This window comes from Periplaneta americana, chromosome 2 (assembly GCF_040183065.1).
Source record: "Periplaneta americana isolate PAMFEO1 chromosome 2, P.americana_PAMFEO1_priV1, whole genome shotgun sequence".
Classification (NCBI taxonomy): Eukaryota; Metazoa; Arthropoda; class Insecta; order Blattodea; family Blattidae; genus Periplaneta; species Periplaneta americana.
The window spans coordinates 10,350,792-10,362,910 of NC_091118.1; the positions used below are offsets into that span (position 1 = coordinate 10,350,792).

Genomic DNA, 12,119 nt, shown 5'->3' on the forward strand with positions numbered 1-12,119 from the left:
AGGAATCAGGTTCAGACGTAGCCCAGTCAGTAAGGTGGCAGTACGATGAGAAACAGAATAACTCACAACCAACTACTGAATGTATTGTACTAAACAACACGACATTTCTAATTCTATCTTCGCATTTTCTACATATCTAAAAACTGGTCTTAACTCCTTTCCAATTTCCCTCATCATCCATTTTCTGAATGTCTGGTACGAGCAACTAGTTCTGTGGAATAAAGCCTTACTGTGACCCAATCTAAGGTGTTCAGCAGTAACTATAAATATGGCAACAGCGGAACTCTTACTCTTTCCGTTTCTTCTCTCAGCTCCTTCATTTCAGCTTGTGTCTCTCTCAGTTCCCTCTCTTTCAGCTTCAATCTCTCCTCAATGTCGTTGCTGCTCCCTACTTTTTCCTCTTCCTTCCTTGCCTCCAGGCCATGCAGGGACCGCGAGTCCAACCTCTCCTTGAGGACCCTGACTTCCTCTATGACAGGAAGCAGCAGTCGAACCTGTCCCTCCAGGGTCTTCATTCGCTGTTTCAAGTCGGGAATAGGGTTGGGCTTTGCCATCCTTGTACACCAGAAAGCAAGAATAACAGTGAAGCATTGAAATATTATTTAAAAATTACTAGTAGGCCTACTTATCTATCTTACAGCTACTGTAAGGGATGTTCCGGTTCGAATTATATTTCTGATTGTTTCAATACATACTATAAATGGTATTAGAATTGGAGTAGTTCCTGTAAATGAATAATAATCACAAAACCAAAAATTGGGATTGTAGCTTTCAAGGTCACTTCCATCTATCAAGTACTTCGCTTTGGTAAAATATGTTACCAAGTATGTAAAAATTCCTTCTCAAAGTGTTGGACGACAATAATACAGCTTCACCCCCCTGCCTAATGTCAAGGGCTAGCCTCAGAATATCATAGAGCTGTGAGCACATTAGCTACGTTCCCATGTTTAGACAAATCGCATCTAGGTTCAGTGGCGGTTTCTCGGGGGAGGGAAGGGAGGAACGTCCTCCTCACATTTTCTTCTTTTGAAAGTAAATACCAAATAAAATATGTGCCTTGAAATTCGAGGAAGATTCGATAATTGTTAAGTTCACAGCTGTAAGAAATCTCGGTTGATCGAGTTTTAAACGACGCGCGCTCATGTACTGTAGAAAACTGTGAGAAAGATGCGAGATTGTCTGTGTAGAGGAAAGGCACTCCATTCCTCCTCTACTGCAGTTAACACACACAGACAACAGCGCACTAGCGGCCAGAGAAAGAAGCAGAGTTTTAAAGCAAGTAAATGAACGGAGAGGGAGGAGATCCTCCTCTGAATCAGTCATGGGCGGGAAATAGAAACAGACTGGTCGTGCAGCAAGCTCGCTACCGCTGCCATCTAACGATGTTGCATTCAACCGGACTATCACACATCTAGTAGGAGGCACAACAAAAACAGTTTTAACGCAACGCTATGAAAGACACCATGTAAACTTTTTCTAAAAATTATAAATCAAAAATATTATTCATTGCACTTTACATAGGCTACTATTCATGGTTTGAAACTTTCGTGGATATTTGAAAGTTAAAGTCGGGTTTATGTAAAACAAAGAGGAAGTAGTTCGACGTAGTTGGCCCCTGAAATTCACTTCTATTCATTGTTTACTAGACAGTCAACAGCCAAGTTGTCAGTTTTGTACAAATATATTTGAAACTGAAAGTAGGCACTTGAAACTACATCATTTTTAACATAAAAAATTAATCGGCCACCGGCAGCTTTGAACAATAATGATAGTATGACTTTACAAGAACTGACATTCTTCAAAAGTATGTGATACTGAACTTGTAAAATGTACATGTGGCAACACAGACCACGTGGGTGGGTGCAGTGTTCTCGCTTTCCTCAGATTATTTCCCATTCCCATTTCCGTAAAACGGTTCCGGTTACGAGTTAGTAGCTAGTCTCTTCCAACACGTGTGATGCTGTAGTGTGCTCGAAAAATGCTACGAGGTTGTGAATTTCCTTGTAATTGTTAATTTGTGCAATTATTCAACAATGAATGGAAGTGAAATCATAATATATTTTGGACAATTTAGGAAACTCAGTTTACAAGAACAGATTATTGCTATTGCATGTGGGCTAATTTGTAGATTCATTCAAGAAGGTGTCATTTCGTGCTGTTAATTTCTTTCCTCCTCTTAAGTAATATGCAGGAGCCGCCACTGTTTAGGTTACTTTAACATTTATTACTGATTTTCTCTTGTTTGCAGTTCATTACAGTACCACACTTGACATGTAGATACTTGTAACAACTTCACACGTTCGTTACCATAGAAATCTACAGTTGCTTCTTTGCACATCCTGAAATATCAGTAGTGCTAGAACAATACCATAATCGCCAAGGCCTGGACAATGCTAGCATGTTACCTTTTATCTAAGAAGTTACAGATATTGTTAGGCCCTACTATAGGACTATAGATTACATAAATATTCATCATTGACTTCTGGCTGTAAAACCCACAGTTTTTGGACTTGTTTCGTTTTAGTTTCATTTTTGCAGTTTTAGTACCAAATTCTTGGCCATTTTTGAAATTTTTGCTATTCGTCTTAGCTTTTGTTTTTTGTTTTGTATCAAATTAAATAATATATTATTTTATTTTATTTCCAGCCTGCAAATCTATAATTATGATCAGTTTCTACGTCATTATAATAAGTGATTATGAAGAAGAAGAAGAAGAAGAAGAAGAAGAAGAACAAGAAGAAGAAGAAGCTGTTGTTACAGCCAGAACTTACCTTGTGAATTGAAAATGAAGTTATGTTAACACTGAGCGAAACGAAGAACGGTGCTACCAACAGTGACGGAGTTCTGGTCAATTCCGAACACAATCGTCCACAGACTTTGTACACGGCGAGAAAAGTGAAGAAGTTCGAACCAAAAACCACTTGGTTGAAAACGAGAATTAGTAGTGATGCAGCCCTGTTTCTGAGGAGTTATATAGTGCCTTATCTACCGGTTAACAAACAGCCAGATAAAGCTGTGAGACAGCTTACACAAGCAAGGAAGAGTGGATAATAACAAGTGGTGCTTGAAGATAACAAATAGGAGAAAGAGTTATGAATAAATAAAGTTGCAATGTAGGCCTAACGGTAAGATAACTCAATGACTTTCATCTTAAAATAAATATTAATAAGATATCAGTATAGATAAATCACGTGACTGGTATCACAAGTCAACAGCTTGTTATACTATTCACAGAGGTTGAACAACAATCCACTCACCGTGTGATAAAGGTTCTGTCTTTCTTAATTACCTGTCTGTCTGTCTTTCTCGTCCATCCAGCTGTTTGTGTCCGTGTGTATAGTCCTACAGTTGTGATCTGTGATAACTTGTAAGCTATGCCTGATATTCGAAATAATAAATAACAATTGGAAACATTGCAGAGTGTATAACTGCCAAGTTGATCCGCTTTCTTACCACTCAGTCCTTCGCTGCTGTCCATAACGAACATGGGAATATAATATAGACTGCATTGCCTGAAAATGGCAGTCCTATAAGGACCAGCCAACAAAGCCAGCAGAGATTTGTGTGTCAATACTTTACTCGTTTCTCCTCATTTTAAAAAGAAAGAGAGTTGGGTTTTGAATAGAGGAATTTTTTCCCTTAAGTAAGCACTGAGTAATTAATTTTAAAATAAACATATGCTGTGATATGTGTGGAATGCATAGCATAATATTTTGTGTGTATTTGTGCCCTTATCAGGTGTTGAGACGCCATTTTTAAACTTCTTGCTTATGGATTTTTAAATCACTCGCTCCCTTTTATTGTTGTTTCCGGTAAATTGAATTAAAAAAAATTTAAACACTCTTTGATATGTGTGGAATATATAGCATAATACTTTGTGGGTATTTGTGCCCTTATCAGGTGTTGAGACGCCATTTTTAAACTTCTTGCAATATGGATTTTTAAATCACTCCCTCCCTTTTATTGTTGTTTCCGGTAAATTGAATTAAAAAAAAATTAAACACTCTTTGATAAGTGTGGAATGCATTGCATAACATTTCGTGTGTATTTGTGTCCTTATCAGGTGTTGAGACGCCATTTTTAAACTTCTTGCGTTATGGATTTTTAAATCATTCGCTCTCTTTCATTGTTGTTTCCGGTAAATTGAAGTAAAAAAAAATTAAATACTCTTTGATATGTGTGGAATGCATTGCATAACATTTCGTGTATATTTGTGCCCTTATCAGGTGTTGAGACGCCATTTTTAAACTTCTTGCGTTATGGATTTTTAAATCACTCGCTCCCTTTTATTGATGTTTCCAGTAAATAGAATTTTCCAAAAAAAAAAAAAATCTTTAAAATACCCTTTGACATGAGTGGAATGCATTGCATAACATTTCGTGTGTATTTGTGCCCTTATCAGGTGTTGATACGCCATTTTTAAACTTCTTGCGTTATGGATTTTTAAATCACTCGCTCCCTTTTATTGATGTTTCCAGTAAATAGAATTTTCCAAAAAAAAAAAAATCTTTAAAATACCCTTTGACATGAGTGGAATGCATTGCATAACATTTCGTGTGTATTTGTGCCCTTATCAGGTGTTGATACGCCATTTTTAAACTTCTTGCGTTATGGATTTTTAAATCACTCGCTCCCTTTTATTGTTGTTTCCGGTAAATTGAATTTAAAAAAAAAAAAATTAAACACTCTTTGATATGTGTGGAATGCATAGCATAATATTTTGTGGGTATTTGTGCCCTTATCAGGAGTTGAGACGCCATTTTTAAACTTCTTGCGTTATGGATTTTTAAATCACTCGTCCCCTTTTATTGTTGTTTCCGGTAAATAGAATTTTCGAAAAAAAAATCTTTAAAATACCCTTTGACATGAGTGGAATGCATTGCATAACATTTCGTGTGTATTTGTGCCCTTATCGGATGTTACGACGCCATTTTTAAACTCTTGCTTATGGATTTTTAAATCACTCACCTCCTTTTATCGGTTTATGGTAACTTCATTTTTTTGCTACATTGCCAGACAAAAATAGACATACCTTCTGAACTATTAAAGATACATGTATGAAATTCAGAAAACACATTCTTTAGACTATTAGGAAACTTTTCTCTGTAAGAGAATTTTGTTACTTGATTTCATTTTAAAACTACGTCCGTTTGTTTGCAAGAAAGGCAATCACAAAAGTGTTACCGGTATTAAATTTTAATTGTTTATTTTACAAACATAGGGACAAATATCAAAATTCTGTTACAGACAGTTTGTAGAGCATGCTTTTGCAAGTACATTGCAGAAACTGAATTAATCTACCTTTAAAAATGGTTTGATATATCGGTTTTAGTAAAATCCTGCATTGGGTATTATTTTTTTCAAATCTGGGCCCCCAAATCATTTTTTTTCAAAATATTTATTTTTGGTTGAATTGCTACAGCTATGAGCTCTCTACATGTAGAGAGCTCATAGCTGTATGTATACAAAAAATTAATATTTTACATCAAATAGGAAAAAAGTTGTAAAAAAAATACCATCCTCTCCCCTTAATAGGCCTATAAGAATAAGTTAAATCTGGGTCAATTTTCTGCTTGAAGTTAATTATGCATGTAGACTATGAAGAAACACTGAATGTAAAAAAAAATATCTCAGGTGTGCCTGATGGCCTCTATATTGTAAATGTCAGATCCCGTAGGCAGGGGTGTACAAGGATAAGTCTAGATTAGTAGACTAAGATTGTTTCATCGCATATCGTAAGGAACGAATCCTTATCTTGAAACTTACCACTTTTGCAATATGAGTAGAATAAATATAGGGCAAAAAAATGGCCGTAGAATTGATGTGCATATGAGTAGCGGAAACACTAGCGGCAGTCAGTGGCGTATCAGGGTTATCAGACAGGGCGAGGTGACATACTTACTGTGCTGATCTAAACGAGGAGTTGGAAAGCAATGGTGGATTGTTAATGTTTAGGTGAGGGGTTTGGACTTTTTCCACTGCTGGTTGTCACAATCAAAAAATTAAGACACAACGTTTCGAAGGGTGGTTCTCCCTTCGTCTTCAGGTGGAAGGAAGGAGAGAAGAGAAAAAAAAAACTATTTCTCTTTTCTCTTCTCGCCTTCCTTCCACCTGAAGACGAAGGGAGAACCACCCTTCGAAACGTTGTGTCTTAATTTTTTGATTGTGACAACCAGCAATGAAAAAAGTCCAAACCCCTCACCTAAACATTATACTTACTGTGCTTGAAATAGTCTAGTTGAGATGCTGAAGGATCAGTGGCGTATTACAATCACACAATAACACCAATCTTGTATATATTACACGGACAGTGATACCAACATAAATAATTTTCCCATATTTTTATTTGAATATTTTGTACAGTAACTTGAACAACCTAATTAAAAAGATAATCCAACAGTGGTGATGATGGTGATGATGATGATGATAATAATAATAATAATAATAATAATAATAATAATAATAATAATAATAATAATGAGAAAGTATCAGTGGCGTGTCAAGCTCCAACAACAAAGCCACACAACACGAGAGTAACGATAACCTAGAGCAATGAAGTAACAGCATTACACGCAGAGCAGTGATGCCAACACAACACATTCCCGCTGGTTACTGTGGTATAATGGTATTGCTGTCGTGTTGGCAGCACTGCGCCTGCTCAGCCCTGCAGCATGTCCGCCACTTCTGTGCGCCCGTTCAGACGTGCCAGGTCCAGGGCTGTCCGTCCCTGCTTATCCCTCGCCCCCCGCTCAGCGGCATGCTGCAACAGCAGCTGCACCACTGGGGCGTGGCCGTTAAATGCTGCACAGTGCAGTGCAGTCCACTGGTTTAGATCATCAGGCTCGTTGGGCCGCGCCCCAGCTGCCAGCAGCAGCTCACACACTGCAGGGTGCCCACGGTATGCAGCCACATGCAGAGCAGTGCGGCCAGATGGTCCTCCATTCACATCCAGCCGCGCCCCGGCAGCCAGCAGCGCCCTGCACGCATCCTGGTGGCCTTCACGTGCAGCCAGCCACAAGGGCGTGCAGCCATCATGATCCTCGGCGTTCACCTGGCTGCCTGCATCCAGGAGCAGCTGCACCCTGTGTGTGTCCCCCTGGTATGCTGCCCGGTGTAGCTCATTCCTGCCTAGCCTGTCCTCCAGGTTGGGCCTGAGCTGAGCCGCAGCTCTGAGCTTCTGCAGCAGACAAAACAATCTGGTCAGAGGAAGCTCAGTCAGCTAGGTGACAGTTCACTAGGCTCAGTGAAGCTGATGGCAATAGTAGTGACAGTAGCCATAACTACAGTAATGTCAGTAATAGTGATAGTAGCCATAACTACAGTAATGTCAGTAATAGTGATAGTAGCCATAGACAGACAGACAGACAGACAGACAGACATACAGACAGACAGACAGACAGACAGACAGACAGACAGATAGACAGATAGATAGATAGATAGATAGATAGATAGATAGATAGATAGATAGATAGATAGATAGATAGATAGATAGATAGATAGATAGATAGATAGATAGATAGATAGATAGATAGATAGATAGATAGATAGATAGATAGATAGATAGATAGATAGATAGATAGATAGATAGATAGATAGATAGATAGATAGATAGATAGATAGATAGATAGATAGATAGATAGATAGATAGATAGATAGATAGATAGATAGATAGATAGATAGATAGATAGATAGATAGATAGATAGATAGATAGATAGATAGATAGATAGATAGATAGATAGATAGATAGATAGATAGATAGATAGATAGATAGATAGATAGATAGATAGATAGATAGATAGATAGATAGATAGATAGATAGATAGATAGATAGATAGATAGATAGATAGATAGATAGATAGATAGATAGATAGATAGATAGATAGATAGATAGATAGATAGATAGATAGATAGATAGATAGATAGATAGATAGATAGATAGATAGATAGATAGATAGATGAATTTAATATCATCCAGCGATTTACAGCCATAGACGTCAGAATAGATACATATAATACATGCCTACTACAATATGAATAAAATGTAAGAATAAAAAAATAAATATACAATCACCAGACATTCACAAAAACAGGTTAAAAGTTTTAAAAGAAAATAGTATAAAATCAGGTTAAAATGTACAGATTTATACAGATTTGTCAATTACATAAGGTTAAAACAAATGAGTATCTAAAAAGTAATATTGCTAAAATCATTGACACTGTAGATTGGATTTGCCAACAATGTCCTTCTCACCTTCCTGACGTAAAGTAGTAAAATATGACGTGTTTATTATGTGCAATGGTAAAGAATTATAAAGTATATAAGATATGGAAATAAAACTATTGCTTGTAGTAGTATATTTGTACTTGGTGAAATATATGTCAAGTCTGGAACGGGTAGAAGAATTATGAATGGATGAACAAGTAGGAAGATTATGCACATTACGCTTAACATACAGAAGGCAATCGAGAATAAACATTGACGGCAACGTAAGTATTCCTAGTCGTACAAAAAGTGGTTTACAATGAGTTCTAGAAGAGACACCACAAATAATCCTCACTGCTCTCTTTTGAAGGATAAACAACTTAGAAACCGAAGTATGGTTACCCCACAAAAGCGTTCCGTAGCTTAAGTGACTGTAAATATAGGCATAATAAACAGTAAGTAAAGAATTATAACATAATGTTTGTCTGAGGATTCGTAACATGAAAATTCCTTTATTAATTTTATTAACAAGATAGTCTGTGTGTGTACTCCAGCTCAGACCGGCTTCGAGGCGAATGCCTAGGAATTTAACTGAGGAAGACAAGTCAGTAATATTTCTGTTAAAAGAAAATTTAATATCTACAGTCTTACTAGAGTTGATGCTAAGTTTATTGGCATCACATAACTATAATAATGTCAGTAATAGTGACAGTAGCCATAACTACAGTAATGTCAGTAGTAGTGACAGTAGAAATAACTACAGTAATATCAGTAATAATGATAGTAGCCATAACTACAGTAATGTTAGTAGTAATGATAGTAGTAATAACTACAGTAATATCACTAGTAGTGACACTAGCCATGACTGCAGTAATGGCAGTACTAGTGAAATTAGCAATAGCTACAGTAATAGCAGTGTAGTAGTAGTAATAACAGCTGCGGCAGTAATAATGGTGGCAGTTCTAATCTGAAAACTGAAATTAAGTTTGCTGTCCAACTGCAGCTGGTCGTAATCTCTGTTGTTAGAGTTTATATCAATAATTTCTCATAACTTAATTGTAACCATGGTAACAGCTCACACTTACTTCTTCCAGCTGGCGCATCATCTCTATCTCAGCCTCCACTTGTTGTCTCAGGCTCCCCAGCTGATCCTGGTAACTCTGTAATATAAACAATTCTGGATTAGAGAAAGCTCAGCTAGTTAGGTGATAGTCTGACTTAAAGCAACAGGTTTCATGAAGGAATCAAGCTGATGGCCGGTATACAGCATCAGGAAATGAGACAACAGCTACCAACGTATAATGTTTGGATAGTGGCTTTCTAATAAAACCTATGGTTATCCCAAAAGAGTTAAAGAAATATTATGAGCCCTCAAATAAATTGAACATCTGGAAGAAGATGATCTTCATTTTCGTGATGAATTTTTAACAAATGCACCACAGAACAAACCGTAATTTGTATTTTCATGATAAGCCTTAACAGAAATGGGCCGTGGATCACCTAACTACCAGAACATAATTCAGACTTTCATAAGCCCTAAAATAAATGGGCCGTTGTTCATCTAGACCATTGTGCGTCAAACTTTATAAAGGTGCTGCCCATTTTTTGGAGAGACCTTTCTTTGCTACCCTCCTACCCCACTACCTCCCTCAAAAAATACAAATCGGTATACAATCAAAAAAAAAAATATATATATGTATAACTTTACTGAAAACCAGTCCATAGCAGCCAACTTCTAATGCACCGTACCTGCAAGATGAGAAATCGGAATATGCAAACCTACTTTCCAATTTATTCTATTTTGCTTCTTAGACTGCCTTCCTTACTCATATATTTTCCAATATTCAAACACTTTGCATTGTAGTTTGCAAGACCAGGATGTAAACATAATAACAGCTCAAGCTAGAACCAGCAGGTTTGCAAGGAAACTTGATTTCTGGTTGACATCATTTCACAAAAAGAAATTTATTCAATTCTATTGTATTAAATGGAAAATTAAAAGTTTGGGTTTGGTTGCATTTAAAAATCATCGTCAATTTTTGCACTAAGTTTTCCTCAAATTCAACATGAATGTGTGTTAATAAGACATGTTTGTTTTATTTTATAATCCATCCCTCTGCTATTTACACGACAAATCGCCATTTTCATCTTTCACACATTGCCAGTACATTATTATTATTATTATTATTATTATTATTATTATTATTATTATTATTATTATTATTATTATTATTGGGTTATTTTACGACGCTGTATCAACATCTAGGTTATTTAGCGTCTGAATGAAATGAAGGTGATAATGCCGGTGAAATGAGTCCGGGGTCCAGCACCGAAAGTTACCCAGCATTTGCTCGTATTGGGTTGAGGGAAAACCCCGGAAAAAACCTCAACCAGGTAACTTGCCCCGACCGGGATTCGAACCCGGGCCACCTGGTTTCGCGCCCAGACGCGCTGACCGTTACTCCACAGGTGTGGACTTGCCAGTAGACTTCGGTTACGTAATGGAGGACCCATATTTATCATTCAATTAAGTGCCTATTTGAACACACCTTGCCGTCTGCATGTCTGCCTATTTTAAAGTTTTTCGTGCTTACTGCTCCAACCTTTAATGTACCCTCAACTGCCCAATTACTGTATCTGTAACCATGGTAACAGCTCATCACTTACATTTTCCTGCTGCAGCCGCAACTGGTGCTCTCCTTCATATTTCTGCCTCAGTTCTGCTTTCTCCTGTAACCACAAAGGAATCAGGTTCAGACGTAGCTCAGTCAGTAAGGTGGCAGTGCGATGAGAAACAGAATAACTCACAACCAACTACTGAATGTATTGCGCTAAACAAAACGACATTTCTAATTCTATCTTCAAATTTTGTACATGGCTTCAAATTGGTCTTAACTCTTTTTCAATTTCCCTCGTCATCCATTTTCTGAATACCTGTTAGGAGGAAATAGTTCTGTAGAATAAAGCCTTAACTGTGAGTTAATTTAATGTGTTCTGTAGTAACTGTAAATATGGCAACAGTGAATCTCTTACCCTTTCCGATTCTTCTTTCAGCTTTTTCATTTCATCTTTTGCCTGTCTCAATTCCCTGTCTTTCAGCTTCAATCTCTCCTCAATGTTGTTGCTCCCTACTTTTCCCTCTGCGTTCCTTGCCTCCAGGCCATGCAGGGACCGCGAGTCCTTCCTCTTCTTCAGGGCCCTGACTTCCTCTATGAGAGGAAGCAGCAGTCGAAACTGTCCCTCCAGAGTCTTCACTCGCTGCTTCAAGTCGGGGATTGGGTTGGGTTTTGCCATCCTACACACCAGAAAGAAGAACAACAGTGAAATACTATTCAGAAGTCACTAGTAATTCATCTACCTTGCAGGAACTGTAAGGAATAAGAGGGATTGCAGCTTTCAAGGTCACTTCCATCTATCAAGTACTTCGCTTTGGTAAAATATGTTACCGAGTATGTAAAAATTCCTTCTCAAAGTGTTGGACGACAATAATACAGCTTCACCCTCCTGCCTAATGTCAAGGGCTAGCCTCAGAATATCATAGAGCTGGGGACAGATTAGCCACGTTCCCATGTTTAGATAAATCGCATCTAGGTTACTTTAACATTTATTACTGATTTTCTTTTGTTTGCAATTGAGTACACTATTTGACATGTAGTGAGTTGCGACATGCGTTTCCAATCCACTGCGGGCTAAAGCAAGGAGATGCACTATCACCTTTACTTTTTAACTTTGCTCTAGAGTATGCCATTAGGAAAGTCCAGGATAACAGAGAGGGTTTGGAATTGAACGGGTTACATCAGCTGCTTGTCTATGCGGATGACGTGAATATGTTAGGAGAAAATCTACAAACGATTAGGGAAAACACGGGAATTTTACTGGAAGCAAGTAAAGAGATAGGTTTGGAAGTAAATCCCG

General features: G+C 37.5%; 2 protein-coding genes across 2 annotated transcripts in view; both read right to left on the minus strand.

The window, feature by feature from the left end:
- The window catches only part of LOC138695351 (serine/threonine-protein phosphatase 6 regulatory ankyrin repeat subunit C-like), a 38,192-nt gene that overhangs the window by 4,251 nt on the left and 21,822 nt on the right, over window positions 1–12,119 (minus strand). The window contains exon 5 of the mRNA XM_069819772.1: window positions 291–555. Coding sequence (XP_069675873.1) covers window positions 291–555 — 265 coding nt within the window. The remainder of the gene's footprint in view (window positions 1–290; window positions 556–12,119) is intronic.
- The window catches only part of LOC138713101 (ankyrin repeat domain-containing protein 39-like), a 12,504-nt gene continuing 6,722 nt past the window's right edge, over window positions 6,338–12,119 (minus strand). The window contains exons 2-5 of the mRNA XM_069844881.1: window positions 11,238–11,499; window positions 10,872–10,934; window positions 9,290–9,364; window positions 6,338–7,177 (exon numbers count right to left, since the gene is read on the minus strand). Coding sequence (XP_069700982.1) covers window positions 6,659–7,177; window positions 9,290–9,364; window positions 10,872–10,934; window positions 11,238–11,498 — 918 coding nt within the window. The 5' untranslated portion in view covers window position 11,499 and the 3' untranslated portion in view covers window positions 6,338–6,658. The remainder of the gene's footprint in view (window positions 7,178–9,289; window positions 9,365–10,871; window positions 10,935–11,237; window positions 11,500–12,119) is intronic.